Genomic DNA, 21,972 nt, shown 5'->3' on the forward strand with positions numbered 1-21,972 from the left:
AGACCAAAATGATGTCTTTTTTTTTGAAAAGGAGAGATGAGAGTTATTTAACCAAAGTCACGAATGCACAGGACAGAGCATATGGGAACACTCAATTGATAGTTCAGAGGTCAAAAGTAAAAGGTCATGGTATAAGGCTATATTTGATTTTTTTAAACCACAAGCTAACTGATTTCCCCAAAAACAAGTTTGAAAAACTGAGCGCTATAGTACTGCCAGATCACATTGAGCTCACGATGGAGCTGATCGAGTCTATAACCCTCCGGAGTCTTGTACGATTCTGAGCAATTGGAGACTTCATCCCAAGCTGTGATGCAACCAGTCAGAATGCAGCCCAACATATGTCCACCATACCACTGAGAACTGGTGTGTCCTCCCACCCTCCCCTGCCCCAAGCCTACAATCAGATCACACAAATATTCAAGAACATGCAAGTCAGATTTGCAGAATGATTGGCCTGAATGATGTATTCAAGTCATAATTTTTCTGTAAAACTGTGAAAACTAAATTATATTTACACTCCACCCCCTACTCGCACACACCCCAGCAAACAGAGGGCCAAAAATCCTGAACAAACAATTCAAATATTTAGTTTTGGAAATTTACATTATAAACTGTTCATTCAGCACCATCTATTGGCAAGAAAAAATACCCAAGGAATTGCTCATTATGCATTTTGTTTTAATTTCTTTCAGTCCGCAGCAGTCTGTGCAAGTTGATCAGCCACTTCTGGTAGAATTTTTGTTCAGTGTCTGTGTTCCACAGGATGAAATAATAATGCTATAATTATCAACATTAAAAAATGAAACAAAGTACAAGTGATGGAGGTCAATGGAAAAAGTATTTCAGAACTCGAGCATATGAATACCATGTTACAGTTAAGTCCTCCAAGTATTATTGCCACAACTTACTTCAATCAACATGATCCAAAACAGATTATTAGTGGTCATTTATTACATTATTATTTCAGACCTAAACAGCTTCGCATTCTGGCAAACACAAGGAATTCTGCAGATGCTGGAAATTCGAGCAACACACATCAAAATTGCTGGTGAACGCAGTAGGCCAGGCAACATCTCTAGGAAGAGGTACAGTCGACGTTTCGGGCTGAGACCCTTCGCCAGGACTAGACTTCGTCCTGGCGAAGGGTCTCGGCCCGAAACGTCGACTGTAGCTCTTCCTAGAGATGCTGCCTGGCCTGCTGCGTTCACCAGCAACTTTGATGTGTGTTGCTCGCATTCTGGCAAGATATGGTACTGTGCAAAAGTCTTAAGCACATATATATCGTTTGGGTCCCTAAGACTCTTGCACAGCACTGCAGTTGTCAACATGGAGCAGAGAGCGAGTTTGTAAATCTGGCAGGAGCAAACGACGTTGGGAATGATTAAGGTGGAGGGGGTGTTGTACAGGTGGCAGTGAAAGCATAGCGGAACAGTGATGTGGTGCAGGTGCAGATACACCCAGCCCTGAGACAAAAGGCAAGGTCATTTGATTCCATACAATTGGTTTACTGATCATTACTGAATGTCTCTCTGGTGCTTCCTGCTCCCTGCCTCCTTTCCACTCTCAGTCCACAATGGAGACCCTCATCAGAATCAAGTTTACCATCAGTCACATTGGTCATGAAATATGTTTTTTTTTGTGGCAGCAGTACAGTGCAATACGTAAAATGACTACAGTACTGTGCAAAAGTCTTAGTCACTATATATATATTTATAGCTTGGGATTTGTCTTCAGAAGCACTGAGAATATTGAAGTGAATGACATTGTCTCAATAAAAGTGTTTGCAGGTCTTGAGCGTTAGTATGTATTCCCATTGTAAAAGTACCATTGTAACAAAAACATTGAAGCAAACCATGTATTGTAACTACTAAAATTGCATCTATTCACCAGATGTTTAAACTTAAAAGGTGTCCAGACTCAATGTATTAAGAGTTTGGCAGGACTCTGTCCCTTGGTCTTTCGTGTGTGATTACTTGCACTCATCTGAACTCTTCAACGCATAATACAGATTATGTTCCAGTGCACAGAATACAGTGGAACAAACTTCAGTGAAATATTTAGCATAACTCCTCTCCTTTGCAATTTAATAAAATCTAGTGTTCTTTTTTCTTAATTTTTAATTGCCAAATTGATCTATCTCATGACGTAGGTAGATACAACTTCTCAATCAACGTCAGCAAAACCTAAGAGCTGATTATTGACAACAGGAGAAAGAAATTGGGGAACTATGAGGCGGTCCTCATAAGGGGATTGGAGGCGGAGAGGATCAGTAACTTTGAATTTCTTGGCATTATCAAAGGACCATCACGTAAGTGCCATTTCAAAGGCGGCACAGCATGCCTCAACTTTATCTTAGAATTTTACACAGATTTGCTTGTCATCTAAAGGCTGATTTATACCTGTGCGCCAAATTCACACTGTCGGTACGGCGTAGCCGGAGCCTGACGCGCGCCTCTCCCAAAATATAACTACGCGTCACGGCAACGCAGACCGCAACAACTGTGATTGGTCCGCTTGGTAACATCGCATTTCCTCCTACGCTGCAATAGCTTCCCATTGGGTGACTGAAGGACAGGGAAGGAACTCTGGCTGCAATGCTTTTCATAAAACTTTACAGACCTCCGAAATTATGGAGGACACATTTCGCTTTTACGAAAAAAGACGCTCGCTTTAAACTGGCTTACCCCAAGAAAGACTACCATGACCATGAAGCCTTGCACGGGCAGGTGTGTGCGCATGCATGATGTGTGATACGTGACGTGCACATGCGTGTACGTGCCCGAATTGCAGAGCGATACAGACACACGAATGCACAAGTATAAGTGCTCACAGCAGCGTAGCCCACTTGCGTAGGTACACACAAGTATACTTGCGTACACAAAAGTATAAATCAGCCTTAAAACTTTGACAAACATCTATAGATGCACAGTATACTGAATGATTGCGCCATGGCCTGGTATGGAGACGCCAGTGCCCAAGAACGGAGAAGCCTTCAAAATGTCCAATTCATCACATCACAGAAGAAGCCCTCCCCATCAGCAAGCACATCTACATGGACCACTGCCACCATCACCAAGGACTCTCACCCAGCCAAGCTCTCTTCTTGTTGCTGCCATTGGGATAGAAGTACATAAGCCTTAGGTCCCACACCACCAGGTTCAGGAGCAGTTATTACCTTCAACCATCAGGCTCCTGAACCAGCTTGAATAACTTCACTCACCTGTGACCTCACTTTCAAGGACTCTACAACTCAGGTTCTCAGTATTATTTATCTTTGCAGTTTGTCGTCTTTTGCATGAGTTGCTTGTTAGTCTTTGTGGTTAGTTTTTCATTGATTCTGCTGTATTTCTTTGTTCTATTGTGAATGCTTGCAAGAAAATGAATCTCAGGGTGGTATATGCTGTCATATGTGTACTTTGATAATAAATTTACTTTGAACATAATGATTTCTGGGTCTGTGCCTTGATTCTTCTCCGTGATAATCCTTATTTTCCAAGGAAAATGCATCTTCTTCTACAATACAACACTTCACATATTTCCATTCAAAATCTTTCTCTACTTTGATCCATATCCTTCATTAATCTTACTGAAGTCACCATGTAATTTGTTGTTCTCCTCCTTGATATCATCACCTAAATTAGACCTCACCTGCTTCCACTTTGAATCCTTCGTCTAAATTATTGATATAAATTGTCAATGTCATCACTGATAGTGGTTTTATTCCATTCTCTCACACTCTGAATTGCTATCTATTACTCCTCCTCTTTAGCTAGCTACATGTTTTCTGCCATTTGTCACCTTATTCTACAAGCTGGACCTTATTCATTAATTCATGATAAGGCCACAAGGCATAGGAGCAGAATTAGGCCATTCAGCCCACTGAACTTACTCTGCTATACTATCATGGCTGATTTATTATCCCACTCAACTCCACTCTCCTGCATTCTCTCCGTAACTTCTGACCCCTTACTAAATAAGAACGCATGAACCTCTGCTTTATATATACCCCAATGACTTGACCTCCACAGCCATCTGTGGCAATGAATTCCACAGACACACTACCCTCCAGTGAAAGAAATTCCTCTTCATCTCGGTTCCAAAGGGACATCCTATTCTGTGGCTGTGCCCTCTGGCCCTAGATCCACCCAATGTAGGAAACATCCTCTCCACATCCACACTATCTAGGCCTTTCAATATTGGATAGGTTTCAATGAGAACCCCCTCATTTTTCAAAACTCGAGGGAGTACATGCCCAGCGCTATTAAACACTCCTCATAAGTTAACCCTGTCATTCCCAGGATCATTCTGTGAATCTCCTCCAGATCTTCTCCATTGCCAGCATATTCTTTCTTAGACAAAGGGCCCAAAACTGTTCACAGTATTCCAAGTGCAGTGTGGTCAATGCTTTATAAGGCCTCAGCATTATCGTGGTAACAAACATACAGTTTATGAAAAACTAGAACAAATGCATCAGTAACGTTACATTTGACAACACTGTACTAATCTTACAAAAATACACAGAGCAGACAAGCTTGCTCTTCAGAATCAGAATTAGGTTTAATATCACTGGCAAGTGTTGTAAAATTTGTTGTTTTATGGCAGCAATACATTGCAATACATAATAAACTATAAATAACAATAAGAAATATATATTAAATAATTAAGTAGGTAGCACAAAAAAAAAGTGAGGTTGTGTTCATGCCTTCATTATCCATTCACAAACCAGATGGCAGAGGTTTAAAATTGTGCTTGTGAAGCTCAACAGCTACTTAATCAGCCGCCAGAGGTGAGGGCCAAGCTGATTCAGCTCGCCGCTCCACAACTTTTCAAGGCTGCAGCTTTGAGTATGCAGATGGAATCTCGTTCACGGACCTCAGTTCTGAATGTTATTTGCTCACTTTTCTAGTTTGCACAATTTTTTTTCCTATGCACACTGGGTGTTTGATGGTCTTATTTTTAATACAGTCATTTGGGTTTCTTTATTTTGTGGCTGCCTGTAAGGAGACGAATCTCAAGGTTGCATAATGTATACATATTTTGAAGATAAAAGTACTTCGGACTTTTGAAGAAGCTGTTCCTGAAACACTGAGTATGTGCCTTCAGGCTCCTGTACAGCCTCATCAATCGCAGCAAAGAGAAGGGTTCCTGAGTGCTGAGGTCTTTAACGATGGATGCCACCTTTTTGAGGCATCGGCCTCAATGCTGAGGAAACTAGAGCCCATTGTGGAACCGTCGTGCCTTCTTTGTAGTTGCATCAATATGTTGAGCACAGGATAGATCTTCCAAGATGTTGACTCCCACGCACTTGAAACTGCTCACCCTTTCCACTGCTGATTCCTCGATGAGGACTGGTGCTTGTCCGCTCAACTTCCTCTTCCTGAAGTCCATAATCAATTCCTTGGTCTTACTGACACTGTGCAAGATTGTTGCTGTGACACCACTCAACCAGCTGATCAATCTCGCTCCCGTTCACCTCCTCTCGTCACCATCTAAAATTCTGCCAACAATGGCTGTGTCATTAGCAAATTTATAAATGGTGCCTGAGCTATGCCAAGCCACACAATCGTGGGTGGAAAGATAGTAGAGCAGTGGGCTAAATCACATTCTTGAGGTGTGCCAGTGTTGACTGCCAGCAATAATTCCCACCCACACTGACCGTGGTCTCCCAGTGAGGAAATCAGGAGGAGGAACATAGGCCCAGGTTTTGGAGCTTATTGATTAGAACAGAAGTGCTGAATGCTGTACTGTAATCAATAAAGAACAGCCTGACATAGGTACTGCTATTATCCAGCTGGTCTAAGGCCAAATGAAGAGCCAGTGAGATTGCATTCACTGCAGACCTATTGTGATGATAAGCAAATTGCAGTGAGTCCAGGTCCTTGCTTCGGCAAGAATTGATTCTGGCCATGACCAACCTCTCAAAGTACTTCATCATAGTAGAGGTGAATGCCACTGGGCAATAGTTTTTGAGGCAGCTCACACTGCTCTTCCTGGACAATAGTGTGATTGTTGCCCTTTTGAAGCAGGTGGGCACCTCCAACTGCAGCTGTGAGAGACTCAGGATGTCCTTGAACAGTCCTGCCAGTTGTATGGCACAGGCTTTCAGTGACCTACCAGGGCCTAACACCTTGCGAGCTTTCACCCTCCTGAAAGATGTTCTGACATTGGCCTCTGAGACAGAGGTCACAGAGTCACCAGTTGCTGCAGGGATTCGCACAGGTGTACTTCTAGTTCTCCGCTCAAAATATGCATAAAGAACCTTATGAGGAAGAGAGAGAGCCTGTGGTATGTCGAATACCAGGTGAACGAGTAGTCTTTGGGGCACTGCAATTCGGTGTCTTTGCTGCTCCTTTGCTGCACGCTTGAGTGCTTAGTGGTGGGTGCCAATGCTTTTTCTTTGCTGGTGGGGGTAGGAAGGATCGTTGCTTTGCCACTGCTTATGCGTAGGAGGGGGCTTTGGGGTTCTACCATTTAACTGTCATTCATTCCTTGGGGGCACTCCTCTGTTTTCGTGGATGGTTGCAAAGAAAAAGCATTTCAGGATGTATATTGTATACATTTCTCTGACATTAAATGTACCTTTGACCTTTGAATATTGTGCAGTCTACTGAATCAAACCAGTCTTGTTAGAGCTGCTCTACCCTCCCTTGACCATACTTTATAGTCCTCACCACTGGTGCTTCCATCTTTGATCTTTACCTTTTTTATTTATAAATGTTTTGAAATTTTTTCACCAGTTTCGATTGTGTGAGGTAGCTTTCCCTTTAATAAGGATACTATTGTTTTTCAACAAGTCAAAGTTGTAAGTCTCTGGGTGTATTCACTCTAGTTGTATTTCCAGCCTACAAAGGAAAATTTGCCTTTTTATTGAAAAATGGGTGATTACAAACCCACCAAACTGCACATGTAGCAAAGTTCAGACAATGAGCCACACCACAATTCTCCGGCATGTGCAAGCATATCCATTTAGCTACCACTGAGCCTTTATTTTATTCTTATCTTTTATTTGAGATTCAGTGTGAAGTAGGCCCTTCCAGCCCTTCGAGACATGCCACCCAGCAATCCCCCAATTTAATACCAACCACCAACTGGTTTGTCTTTGGACTGTGAGAGGAAACCAGATCACCCGGAAGAAACCCATGCGGTCACAGGGAGAACGTACAAACTCCTTACGGACAGCAACAGGAATTGAACCCAGGTCACCTGTACTGTAAAGCATTGTGCTAATCACTATGCTAACGTGCCACCCAGTTTACAATCAACTGTAATATTTACTTTTTCCAGCTACTGCTTGCCCTGGTCAAGTCAAAAGTTTAGCTAACTAACACAACTTTTGTTCTATTTTCTTCCCAGCTATTAATTCAACTATTCCTCTGCTACCTATTCCTTAAATCCCTTTTGGACATAGTCTATTTTAGATAGCAAAATTTAGACATGCAATCCATACAGTAGATATTAGTTCGAGTTTGAAAATACTTTTATAATGTTTCTCCTTCATCGAAATGCTGATAAAACAGTTTAGCATCATATCTTCATACTTACATAATGCAGCTCCTGGATAAGCAATGGAAGCAAATAATTACTTTTTCTGCTATTTGTTACGCTTCAGCAATTTTATTCCAGTCACAAACTAGCTTCCTTTTCATGTGCCAGGAGCATATATTACAATTATGATTTACATTCTTCAGTTAGTTAATTCCTCAGGTTTCCAATTTCTTTATGTGACTTGCTTCTTTCATTAGTACACAAATTAGTACAGTACAGGAACAGGCCATTCAGCCCACAATGTCCATACCAACCATGACACTAATAGAAACTCATCCCATTGGTCCACATTGTTCCATTCCCAGCTTGTTCATGTCTATTTCAAAGATTCAAAGTACATTTATCAAAGTATGCATGCAGTATACAATCCTTAGATTCATCTTCCCACAGACAGCCACGAAACAAAGACAACCATAGAATACATTTAAGGAAAAGCATCAAATCCCCCAATGTGCAAAAAAAAACAAATCACACAAATGGTATGAAAAAAATGAGCAAAAAACACAGAATACAAATAGTCCGTAAGCCAGTAGGGTTGGTCATCTGAGGAGAATAATGCTCATAGTGATTTTCGGCAAGGTATACATCTCTAGAGTTAGAAAATATGTGATAGCATTGCACCAGTGGTAGCTTTATCATAATCATAAAAATTTTCATAATTATGATTAATTAATCACAATAATTTTCCAAGTCTTCCATGTCTTCCACATCTTCATCTGAACTTTGCACACTCTCTGAGGTGGATGCCTGGTTCTCACAGTCTGCCAGTCTACAAATGTCAGTACACCTGGGGCCATTTACAACACACATACATCTTGGGAGTGAACATTTTTTTGGACAGTTACAGGCCAGTAGATCCAGGACGGCATCGGGTGCTGGCTGGCCTTCCATCCAGTGCACCACCAACTGTTCAGCTTCCTCTTCTCTCTCCATCTTCCATCCTCTGCCAACAGGGCTTGGCACTTGTGGGTCCTTCTCCAAACATCTTCTCCATATACCAGCCAGATACTTGGTTCGCTGTGCATGTTTTGTTAAGCAGTCCTTGCATGCTGGGAGTTGATGACTTTCCATTTCACCCTTTTTTGGCACAGAAAAGGTGATACCTGAGCTCATTGACCTTGGTGGTCGATGCTTTTGGGGCATACAGGAGACATGTAAATGCCTCCAGTTTGTCCATCAGTTCTGGGAAGAGGTCCCATTTCCCTGTTGCTGGTCAGAAGTTTTAGGGCACTTGTTTTCCCTTTGCCTGCAAAAGCGCTTACAGTGTCACCTCCTGTATATGCGTGCAACCCGATGAGAGCCCTACAAACCTCTATGCCAACAGTGGCAGCAACCTTCCTGATGTCTACAAGCCTTGTACGGGTTCTAGTGCCACACTTCTGCAACAATGGGGCCTCAATCTTGTCACAAAATGCTAAAGACATGATAAGAACATCTGTGTCTTCTGAGCAGACTGGTATCCCTCTCTTGTGGAGCATGGGTAGCATGGAGAAGTAGGCAGCCATCTGCTTCTTCTTGTTGAAACTGAAGAGCTGACACTTCCTCACTGTCTTGAGATGTGATTCTGTAACATTTGTCATTCACAGTTGCATACAGAATCTTCTCCTGTAGCTTCGCTCTGTACTCCACCTTCCTCCATTCACCATTTGTGTGCCTGTGATGCCTTGCAACTCATGACCAGTCTCTTCACCCCGTAGAGATCTTTCACTACTCGTGATAGAGTTCTCCTTGTATGTGTCAAACACAAAATCTATTCTGCTACTCTGACTGCCTTCTCTCACAGCCATACCCAGAATTGTTGTGGCAACATCTCTGAAAGTAACTTGATCACCTTTCACTCTTTGGACCAAGTTCATTCCATCAACCACTGTAGCAGAGTTTCCTGGGAGTTGCTCTTCTACTGCTACATTTTTCTGCAAGGTTGTGTCTAAAATAGCTTTATTTGTCTTTCTCAGAGATCCTTCTGGTGTGGACAAGGCCCAGGGCAATAGTTTTAAGGGGATGAGAAAGGATATCCTCCATATGTAGACTGCGCCCTTGTGTCATCACTATGATGCGTCTAAGCAAAGACCTGTCTGCTTTCAAGATGATCAACCTCCCATTTCATTTCACTTCTCTCTTCTTCCACATATCACTGAATGTTTTCAGCTTGTTGGTTTTCATTGGGTCATGGAATTTCTTTGCTGGTGGGTCTTCCTATAGTCTCTCATCCTTGAAGGTTGCATAGCATTGCTCACTAATCTCATATACCTTCATCAGGTCAGAGGCAATGTCCTTGGGGGCTGTCCTTGCCGTAGACATGCTAATGAGGTCCCACTTCTCTGCAAATGGGTTGACCCATTCATGTATGAGGCTAACCACTGCTGAAACTGCTTCCTCATCTTTCTGGATTCTTGGTTGTTGTAGCTCTGCATGACAAAGTTCTGATTTGTTGCCTTGCAACATCTCCCTTAACTGTCCCAGGAATGCACTGTGGCGCTCAGCTGTTATGTAGTAACACTTGATATCTCCAGCATTCAGGCTGAACCGTGATATGCCTCCAGGAGTCTGTGTGCTTTTGCTCACTGTGGCTTCAATAGCCTGGTCCACAGGGATCTGCCCAAAGGTGTTGTTACTTGACAGTTGCACTGAGAATTGGCCAGTCTTGAAGGCCTCAAACAGAAGGATTCTTCTCTGAGAGGTTCATCATCTGAGCAAAGTAAGGGGACAGGTATCTGACATAATTCATCTTATCATAAGCAAAGCACCGTAGGATCACAGAAAACTACCACCGCTACAATGCTATCATATATTTTCTAGCACTAGGGGTGTATATCTTGCCAAAAATCACTATAGGCATTATTCCCCCCCAGATGGTACCAGTGGCTCAAATATGGGGTCCTGGCTCACGGACTGAAAGCACCAAATCACAAAGACATCAAAAGAGTCCAGGGATATTCACTTAATCTTAACTTTATCTTAAACGATGCTATTGTATCTTCAGCAGCATATTCTGAGAACCTGCGACTCTGGGTGTAAATAAGAATTTGCCTTGTAAATCTTCTGTAAACTTCCTCCATACAGTCCCTCAACACCACCTCCTACTTAAAGCTATGCCATGTAGTATGTGACATTTCCGCTCTCAAAACCTCACTGTTCTTTATGCTTTTTTAAAAAAAAAATCAGGTTATCCCTCAGCCTCCAATGCCCTAGAGAAAATGAATCTGGTTTATTCAAGTTCTCATATGCTGTTATCCAAGCAACATCCAGATGAACTTCTCCTGCACCCTCTCAAAAGCCTCCACATGATTCCTGTAATGCAGTGACAAAATATGCATGTAACATTTCATATATGACCTAAATAAGGTTTTATACAGATGCAACATCTGGTCAAGGTGGTGTGCGTGTGTTTGTTTCAGGCAGCATTAATGGAAAAAAGTAAGCAGTTGACGTTTCACGTTGGGACCCATAAATATATATATTTTTTTGTATAGAAATAAAATCAATAAGTATGCCATCTGCCTTATAAACTTGTTTTTCTCCACAGTCCATACTGGAACAATACCATTCTTTCCATTCCACCTCTCCATTTCCCAGTACAGATTCCAACGTATTATCACTCACAAATGTCTATCAAGTGTATTCTTCCTTTCCCCCACCATCAACCTATACATGAGGTAATACACAGTCGTTGATTAACCTACCAGCACATTTTAGGGTCATGAGAAATACACGGTAGTTAAGTGCATCCATATTGTTGACACTGTTAAATTTCCACATTGTCCACTTGTTTTTAAGTTTGCTTTTCTTCAGATCTTATTTTGCAAACATTGTTCATTTGCCAGTGATGTTCTCAAATTCAGTTTGACAAAACGATTGTTCATTTTATTTCCCAATGTTTTCCTTTTCAAAATGAGATTTTTTCTCATTATCACAGTCTTTATTGTGCTTGTGCCTTTCCCAATTAGCTTAAAGAATAATGTTCATGAAGCACTTGAAGTAATCATGATTATCTAGAATGTGACATACAAATGCAAGTTCCCTCTTTAGCGCTTCTGACAAGATAATCTTACTTAAATGAGGAAGAGGACATGCAGTCTATCATGTCCATTACAGCTCCAGAGGGAACAATTCCATACTTTCCGTTCCACCTCTCCATTTCCCAGTACCCATCCAACGTATTATCACTCACAAATATCTATCAAGTGCATTCTTCCTTTTCCCCACCATCAACCTATACATGGAATAATAAACAGTCGTTAATTAATCTACCAGCACATTTTAGGATGACAAGAAAGCTACTGTGTACTGCTTCTGAGATGACAGCAGTTGTAGATACTACTTTTGGGACAATGTTCATGTTCCAAAGTTTTTCAGTTCCCTCTTTTAATACAATATATTTCTGGTGTTTTTCACTTATTGATTTCAGTAAGTTGTATGTTTGGAATGGCTATATCCATTAAATAAGTTGTTCTTGCTTGTTTATCCTGTATTATTATATCCAGATGGTTAATATGAATTGTCCTGTCTGTACATCTGAACAGTCATAATTTAATTTGCAGTATTCTGACTTAAAAACTGGACCAGGCTTGTATTTATAGGAAGGTGAGGTTTCATTTAGGAGTTTATATTTTATTATTTTTTTTATTTTATTTTTATTATTTTATTTTACTATTATTCTTTCATTTTGTATTTGCACAGTTTGTTGTCTTTTGCACACTGGTTGGTGTGGTCTTTCATCGATTCTCTTATGGGTACTGGAATTATTGAGTAGGCCCACAAGACAACAAATTTCAGAGTTGTATATGGTGACATATATGTACTTTGATAATAAATTTACTTTGAACTTGAAAGAAAATATCTCCTGCCAGAAGTAATAGATTATTACACTGAATGAACAGAGAAACTATTTCCTGACAACACTCCTTAGAAGGGTTGGGAGTAGGGTCAGAGTAAAATTCTCAGTTGGAAGACATTAGTAAATGCACAAATTCTGAAATGCAAGATTCCTGACCGTGCAACTGCTGGTTACACACAAGGGAGCACAATTAAATATTAGAGATCTCAATCACAATTTCCTGCTTTGCACCATATTTGGCAGAACGGTACCAATCAAAAACATTCTTTCCACATTAATTTAAAACATTTCAGATTAGTTTAGAAATACAGAGTAGAAATGAAGAGGCAAGGTATTGCAATACAGTAATAAGAAGAATGGCAGTGGGCTTTAGTGCTGAATAGCACTGGAAAGGTTATTTCTTTCAAGCCAGCAACAGCTGTTGAACAACCTTTGTCTTCACATCTAAGGGTCTCTGTAAGTGCCAAGGTAGTGAAGTGGTATATGGGAAACTACCTTCATTTGCTGAGGCAGAAAATGTAAGAGAAAGGAAGTTTTGGCAATATTGTTCAAGACAGTTTGAGCTGCAGCTGTAATATTATACACATTTCTGGTCGCCACACTAGAAGAAGGATACATTTACTCCAGAGGTTTGCAAGGAGAAATTCACAGGGAGTACAGAGATTCGCAGGGAGAAATTCAGCTGGAAGACAGACTGGATGGGCCTGGTTAGTTCTTTTTGGAGCCAGGAAGGTCAAGGGGAGTCCTGACTGAGATACAGAAAATGATGAGGGGCCAAGAAAATGAGACACTTTATCCCTTAAGCAAGGCATCCATAATCCAAAGGCTTAATATGAAGGAAAAGGGTAGGAGGCTTGGAGGGGATTTGAGGGGCTGTTGAGACAAGTAGTTTCACAAAACCTAACAGCACTTGTCTCCATGGGATGTTGTTGATAAGGTGACAGCTTCATTTAGTGAGCCAGGGAGTAACGTCTCAGAATGTTGGTAAATTATATAGCAATCACATTGTTAAGTGGGACAGGATGATAAATATTTAATTCAGGATAGTACTGTGTACAATAAAAGTAGAACAGGTAGCACTGCTAGCTTACAGCTCCTGTAACCCAGTTTAGAATCTGACGTTTGATGCTATTGGTGTGGAAATTGCATGTTCTCCCTTTGTGCAGCTTTCCCCAGAAGCTCTGATTTCCTTCCACATCCCTAAGATATGCTCATTAGCAGCTTAGAGGCCACTGTTAACTAACCCAAGCACAGGTGATAGACAGGTGAAGGGGATTCAAAAGATTCAAAAAACTTTAGTCATTCTAACCGTACATCAGCTCTGCAGGACAGAATGAGACAGCGTTTCTCAGGGGCAGTGCAATCATAACATAACAAATGCAACACTAAATAATAAACATAACAATAAATAGTAAAACACAATAGCCACATGTCCGTTAAAATCAGTTATAAGTGTCCAGTGCAAGTTAAAAGTGTCCAAAGCAGAGTCAGGTGGAGCAGCTATTTAGCAGTCTGACTGCCTGTGGGAGGAAGCTGTTTAGTAGCCTTGTGGTTTTAGTTTTGATGCTCCTGTAACATTTGCCTGATGGCAGAAGAACAAACAGTTCATGGAGAGGGTGTGAGGCGTCTTTAATGATGTACCATGTCTTCTGGAGGCATCGACTCTGAAAGAGGTCTTGGACAGAAGGTAGGGAGACCCCAATAACCTTCTCTGCTCCCCTAACCACCCTCTGCAAGGCTTTTTTGTCGACAGCACTGCAGCTGGAGTACCAGGTTGTGATGCAAAAGGTCAGCACACTCTCAACTACGCTTCTGTGGAACGTAGTTAAGATGTTACTAGGGAGTGATGCTTGTTTAAGCTTCCTCAGAAAGTGCAATCTCTGCATCAAGTTGTTATCCCTGCACCAGCTCTCTAGGTGTTTCTTAGTGGAAAAGACTAGATTATAGGGGGTAACTGAGAGAATGCAAGTGACGGAATTGCACTGAAAGTTTGCATACACCAGATGGACCAAGCAGCTTCCTTTTACATCATGGAACATACGAGTATCACCTCCCATTAAACCACAGAGAAGATAGGCACTTCATTAAAACACTTTTCACAAACAGCCCTCATGGTTCAGGAATCAATCCAATCAGGCACAAGTAATGTTATAAATGTCTGTAGTTTTCCCCAAGTTGATAGAGAAATGTAGAATAATTGCTTCATAAAAGCAGCAAAATTTGCAAACTTTTATTAATCCAACTAAAATGTAATAACACAAGTAATTTCACAATTGCAGAACCAAGTTCCACAAATGTTTAATTAAAAATTACTGGAAATAGTAGCTAATCTAAAGTTATCTGATGTGCAACTAAATTACAATAGATCACAACTTCCTTGAAACTACTGATTTTTGGTATTGACTGTTAGGGAATTTGCAAATTAGGAAAATAATTCAGTGTATCCAACTGAAAAGTAATACAGCCCAAGGATCATGAAAAAAAGCTGGGCTACAGGAAATAAATGTCTTAAATCTGCTAACACGGAACAAAAACACAATGAAAAGAAAAACAAGGCATAGTCACCGTGTGGGCAATTGATGTGTACATCTTTCTTACTTAGATACTGAAACTAATTCATTGCACTGTAAGATGTACTTTTGCAAATAAGATACATTCCGTTACTCACCCAGGAGGAGTGTTCTTTCATTTGATGCTGATTGCTGTGGGAGCCACTAGCATAACCCCGCCAAAAGCAAGTCTGACAAAGCTGGTAGTTGTGGCACTGTTGACAACGGTAGCGGAAACCCATCATACTCTCACTGCGACAATATGAGCACTCCACTGGATGGAAAACTAGAGAAAGGGAAATAAATTGCATCAAATCCAAATTGTACTCCAAAATTACTTTTCAGTCATTCACTCTGGGATTCTCAGGATGGTCTAAACTTAAAAATAGTTACAGCTGTTAATTTACAACTTATTTGGTTTAAAAAATTAATGTATGAGGAGCATTTGATGGCTCTGGGCCTGTACTTGCTGGAGTTTAGAAGAATGAAGGGGGATCTCATTGAACAAATCAAATACTTAAAGGTCTGGATAGAGCAGATGTAGGGAGGATGTTTCCAATAATGGGCAAGTCGAGAACCAAAGGGCAAAGCCTCAGAAAAGAGGTATGTCCACTTAGAACAGAGAAGAGGTGGAATTTCTTTAGCCAGAGACTAAATTATCAATAGAATTCATTGTTGCAGGCAGCTGTAGAGGTCAAATCATTCAGTATATTTAAAATGGAGTTGATACTTTCTTGGTTAGTCAGGGTATCAAGCGATACGGGGAGAAGACAAGAGAACGTGATTGAGATGGATAATTAATCAGCCATGATAGAATGGTGGAGCAGACTTGACGGGCTGAATGGCCTAATTCTGCTCCTTAGTCTTCTGGTCTTATTCCTATAGTACGTGTATGCAGCACTGATGACCTCAATAAGGTACAGTAAGTGTCTAAATGAAGGCCACAAGGACCATTCAACTCCTTGAAGCTCGATCTGCATTTCAACAGTAGTCACACTTTGGAATTAATACTATACAAAGCGGACAGAATGAAATGTTTCCCAATGGGAATCAAATCCCATTGCAGAAGAGAAGAATTTCAATTGCTAACTATTGCCATGCACTTCAATAGTTACTAAAATCATTTTAATAAAGATTTGCATTTCCTTTTAGTCTATTCTTATTTAGGGCAAACAGAATAACATTTAAAAAAGCATGCACAATTGTTTTTGCATTAATCAATTTGCAAACGTATGTCTTTTTCTTATGCTTGCACCACTATTTTGGTATGGCCTCTGCTACACAGAGTGTTGGACTACTATTTTTAAGGAGTCCACAACTTTTCTTAATTGAATTCTACACGAGGGTGTTAAAGAAGATCCTAGAAAGATTTACAAGAATGTTTCCTGGAATGACGGACACAGAAGGATCGATTACAAAAGGTAGAACTGTTTCCTTTGGAGGAGGCTGATGGGAAATTTGATATGTACATAAAATAATGAGGCGGCTGGACAGATTGTAGCAACAACCGCATTGGTTGAGTAATCGTTTCTTCACTTAACAAAGTATGGCAATGCATTCGCAGTTCAAAGTTAGATAACTGACATCGCCAAGGGAGGGGGTGTCCTATGAGGAAAAACAGTAAGGAAAAACCCAAATTTAGATGATTAAGAGGTGATTTGATAGAAAGATTCAAGATTGTTAGGAATCGTGACAGAATGAATGTAAAAGAGCTTTCCTCTTGTGAGAAATTCAAACTAGTTTCAGTATTTAAAAGGGGATCACTCATTTAAGAAAGAGATGAGGCAAGATGTCTCCTTTTCAAAAGAGTTGAGAATGTTTGGAACTCTCTTCTTCAAAGGGTGGTATAAAGATACCTGATAAGCAAGGGAGTGAAAGATTACCAGGAACAGACAGGAATGCAGACTTGAAATCACAATTAAATCAGCTTTGATTTTATGAAATGGCAAGCAGACTTGAGGAAGCATGGGATCTGACTTGCCGCCAACTTCTAAAATCATATTGTTCTACTTATCTTGGGACTACTCAAAAAGGAAAACATAGGCAACGTAGATATTACGCTCTCTGAAATCACTTAGTATGCTTAAGAGAACATAATAAATGAATTGAGACAGCAATATCTTTTTGAACCAATTTTGCAGTCAACATCCTAGAATTGTGCATGTGAATCATCGTGCTGTCAAACGCCAGAAAACAATTTTGGAGACTTGTTTAAAACTTGTTCATTTAGAAGGAGTGGGTGACTCTACAACACATGTTCTCAGTACTACTTATTCATTGATTTGTATTTGCACAGTCTGCCTTCTTTGCAGTTTTTTTCATTGATTCTACAGTATTTCTTTGTTCTACTGTAAGTGAATGCCTGTAAGGAAACTAATCTCAGGGAAGTATATAGTAGCATATAAAGTATGTACTTTAATAATAAAGTTACTTTGAACTTTGAACACTCGCGAGGCTAGCATTCATTTCCCTTGACAAATTGGTGGTGAGATGCCAACTTCATAACCACTGCAATCCCTCAGGTGAAAACACAGACCTGTTTGGCATGAAGAGATCCTGTTTCATTGCCAGAACCTACCATTTTCCACATTGGCAAGTCGATGCATAAGTGGTAACCAGACCAGGCACTGTGGAGGAGGGTCACCCATCATTGTATCCAGAAACATATTTAAAGTAATTTTTTTCTGAAAATAAAGAACATGAATGTTAGTTCCAGACAATTTGGCAAATGGTACAAGGTGCAATTGTTAAATATATTAAAAATATTAATTATCACATTCTACAGAGTTCGGAAAAGTGTCTCAAAGTTTCAAAGGTCTCAGTTTTACAAAAGTTTAACAACCAGTAAAATAAATGCCCCCTCTTTCCCCAACAACAGGCCCTTTTCAATTTGTATTTCCACATGACAAAAGAGGAGGCCACTTTGGCCCATCAAGTCCATTTCTAATTTCCCCCACTAATGTTCCTTGAATCCCATTCTCTCCACACTTCCAGCAATCCTCTCAGATTCTTCTGCTCATCTGCACACTTGGGCAAATTTACCTATCAAACCTCACATCTTGAGATAGGAACAAACCAGGCCACCTGTGAGAATCTCACATGGTCACAAGAAAAACATACAGATTACACATATTTAGCACTAGATGTCATGACTGATTCCAGAACACACTCAAACTGAAGCACTCACTTTACTGTGCTGTTTTCCCACCCAACTGTCCCACCCTTTCCCTCCAAAACAAACTGCACCATCCAATCTTCCAATTCTGCAGCTTCTTTCTTCAGTTTCATCTCTACACTGTTGTTTTGAAGATAAGGGCAAACCATACTTCATGATTAGGTGCAGGATGTCAAAACAAAAAGTTAAGAATAATTTTGACAAATACTGAAAATCTGAACTAAAATTCAAAAATGCTTCGCAAGCAAACTCAGCAAGGCAAGCAGGATCAATGGAGAGAAAATTGTTTGAAATATTTAATGTTTCTTGCACCACAGATACGACTATTTTCAGCACTATCTTTATTCACGTGCTTGGTATGCCCATCTAAGTATACTAAAACAGATTTTTAAAAGAGTAAATGAACTTTCTTGTAACTACTTCATGTATCAAAAATAGGCTGCTGCTTCAATCGATAAGCTCTTAGATTTCTCTTCAGCTGAAGATGCACGCTTGGCTTGCATTCACCAGATGCAAAATGTTATCCAAGAGAAAAATATGTTCCTGGGTATATTTAATCCCAGTTGATGCATTGTCATTTGAATGGGTTGAAACTCAATTTGATCCAAACACATCCCACGGCATTATATGATTATTGGTATGATCACCCAATTAAGAAATTGTTGCCAGTATCTTCCCGGCTACCCTGACTTCAGCTACATTACTTCAGCAACATCTTCAATTGATCAATGGCACCTTTAAATGTAGTAAAAACATTGTACTCTGCCTCAGAGAACCACGAGGTACATGTCAATATATAAGTATAGAAGGTAAAAATATTGACACATTGGCTTCAAAACATTGAACATGATGAGGTCTGCCTTTTTTGGCTTGATTTTAGCTTAGTAGTGGATATGGCCCAGTCCATCGCAGGTAAAGCTGGGAAGTTGAAGAACAAATATGCAGGCAGATTAAGGAAAGGTGCAATAACAATAGAGTTGTCATGGAGTATTTCAACTTCCCTGATATAAACTGGAGTCTTCTTAGCGCGAGTAACTTAAGATAGGGCAGAATTTGTTAGGTACATCCAGGAGGGTTTCTTAAATCAATATCTAGATAGTCCAATAAAAGGTCTGGCAGCACTGTGAATCTGGTGTTGAGTTTTTAATGTATGAGCAGTTAGGGAACAGTGACCACAATTCCTTAGATTTTAAGAGATGAGGTTAAGTATGGATGTTGTGAGAGAGTATTAAACTGAATCAGGGCAGATTATGAGAGCATTAAGCAGGAAGTAGGGAGAGTGAATAAGGAACAGCTGTTTTCAGCAAGTCTCCATGTGGAGGGTGTTTAACGACCAACTGCACAGAGTACAGGACAGGAGGAAGGACAAGTGCAGCAAGGAAAGAGAACATTGGAGGTCAACAGAGGTGATGAGTTTAGTCAAGAATAAAAAAGGAAAAATGTAAAGCTTAAGAAGCTAGGATAAAGCAGAGCCCTTGACAACAGGTCCACAGAAGGTGTCATTTCATTGGCTCTTTAATGAACCCTGCAACATCTGGATCTATATTTGGATGTTCCTCATCGACTACAGCTCGGTATTAAAAACCACCACCCCCTCAAAACTAATCAATAAGCTTCAAGACAATGGCCTCAGTTACTCTTTGTGCAATTGGATCTTCGATGTCCTTACTTGCAGACCCCAGTCAATTCAGATTGGGAACAACATTTCCTCCACAATGTTCATCAGCATAGGTGCACCACAGGGCTGTGTGCTTTGCCCCTGCTCTATTCACTTTATACATATGTCTGTGAAACTTACCACGGCTCCAATGCCATATTCAAGTTAGCTGACAGCACCACTGTCGTTGGCCCAATCAAAGGTGGTAACGAATTAGCAGGTAGGAGGGAGATAGAGTGAGAAGTTGTTGTTGTGGCAGAACTCAGCCATATTTTCAACGTCTTCAAGACCAAGGAGCTGATTATTGTCTTCAGGAGAAGGAAACCATAAGCCAGTCTTTATTGGGGGAATCAGAGGTAGAGAGGGTCAGCAACTTTAAGTTCTTTGGTGTTATTATTTCAGAGGATCTGTCCTGGGTCCAGCATGTAAATGCCATTATGAAAAAGTACTGCAATGCCTCTACATCCTTAGAAATTTGCAAAGGCTCAGCATGACATGACACACCTTTTCTATCTCCTGCTGTGATCTGTAATCCACATCCTGGCTGCTGTTTGGAGGCCTGTATACAACTGCCATTAGGCTCCTTATACCCTTGCCATTTCTTAACTCAACCCATACAGACTCTACACCTTCTAATCCTATGTCATCCCTTTCTAATGATTTAATATTATTTCTTATACACAGGGCCACACCACCCCCTCTGCCTACTAACCTAGCTTTCTGATACTCTGTATATCCTTAGACGTTCAACTCCCAATGGAGCTATCCTTTAGACGAGTTTCAGAGATGGCCACAATGTCATACCTGCCAATCTGTAGCTGAATTTCAAGATTGTCTATTTTATTTCTTATGCTGTGTGCATTCAAATACAACAATTTCAGTCCAGTGTTTGTTGCTTTCTATTTTAACTACACCATGCCTCCATTGCCCCGTAACTCATCCCACTGGCTGTGACTATGCCTCATCTCCTGCCTGCCCATTCTATCATCTCTGTTGCATACTACCTTTGATTTATTTCTGTTTTCCCCTTCCTCAGCCCTATCACTCCGGTTCCCATCCCCCGCCAAATTAGCTTAAACCCTCCCGAACAGGTCTATTAAACCTGCAGCTCGGATATTGGATCCCCTTGGGTTCAGGTGTAACCCCTCCTTTTTGTACAGGTCTTACCTCCCCCAGAAGATGCCCCAATGATCCAGGAGCCTGAAGCCCTGCCCCCTACACCAGTCTCCCAGCCACACTTTAATATGCCTGATCATGTTATTCTTGCGCTTGTTAGCATATGGCACAGGCAGCAATCCTGAGATTACTATCCTGGAGGTCCTGTTTTTCAGCATCTTCCCCAACTCCCAGAATTCTCTCTTCAGGACCTCCTCCCTTTTTCTACCTACGTCATTGGTACCAACATATACCAAGACCTGGCTGTTCACCCTCTCCCTTCAGAATACTCTGCACCCGATCTGAGACATCCTGTACCCTGGCACCTGGAAGGCAACACACCATGCGGGTACCTCTATCAGGCTAACAGAACCTCCTGTCTGTTCCTCTCACTATGGAATCCCTTATGACTACTGCTATGATAATCATTCGGGATTTTAACATGAAAGTGGACTGGGAAAACCAGGCCAGTACTGGACCACCAGAGAGAGAATTTGTAGAATGTCTAAGAGATGGCTTTTTAAAACAGCTTGTTGTTGAGCCCATTAGGGGTTCGGCTGTGGTGGATTGGGTGTTGCGCAATGATCTGGAGGTGATAAGAGAGCTTAAGGTTAAGGAACCCTTAGGGAATAGTGATCACAATATGATCGAGTTCACATTGAAATTTGAGAAGGAGAGACTAAATTCCAATGTGTCAATATTTCAGTGGAATAAAGGAAATTATATTGGCATGAGAGTGGAACTGGCCAAGGTTGACTGGAAACGGACACTAGCAGGAAGGACAGCAGAGCAGCAATGGCTGGAGTTTCTGTAAAAAATGAGGGAAATGCAAGACAGATATATTCTAAATAAGAAGAAATTTTCAAATCGAAGTAGGACACTATTGTGGCTGACAAGTGAAGTCAGAGCCAAAGTAAAAGCAAAAGAGAGGCCATACAAGGAAGCCAAAGCTAGTGGGAAGATAGAGGATTGGGAAGCATTTAAAAACTTAAAGGAAACTAAGAAGGTCAATAGGAAGGAAAAGATGAATTATGAAAGGAAGCTGGTGACT

At 40.8% G+C, this 21,972-nt stretch overlaps 1 protein-coding gene across 12 annotated transcripts in view; it reads right to left on the minus strand.

Moving 5' to 3' along the window:
- The window catches only part of dtnba (dystrobrevin, beta a), a 505,261-nt gene that overhangs the window by 246,471 nt on the left and 236,818 nt on the right, over positions 1–21,972 (minus strand). For all 12 annotated transcript variants that reach the window (XM_072251383.1, XM_072251379.1, XM_072251384.1 and 9 more), the window contains 2 exons: positions 17,513–17,618; positions 15,054–15,220 (listed from right to left, as the gene is read on the minus strand). In XM_072251383.1, the coding sequence (XP_072107484.1) occupies positions 15,054–15,220; positions 17,513–17,618 (273 nt within the window). The remainder of the gene's footprint in view (positions 1–15,053; positions 15,221–17,512; positions 17,619–21,972) is intronic.

The sequence above is a fragment of the Mobula birostris genome, chromosome 2 (genome assembly GCF_030028105.1).
Source record: "Mobula birostris isolate sMobBir1 chromosome 2, sMobBir1.hap1, whole genome shotgun sequence".
NCBI lineage: Eukaryota > Metazoa > Chordata > Chondrichthyes > Myliobatiformes > Myliobatidae > Mobula > Mobula birostris.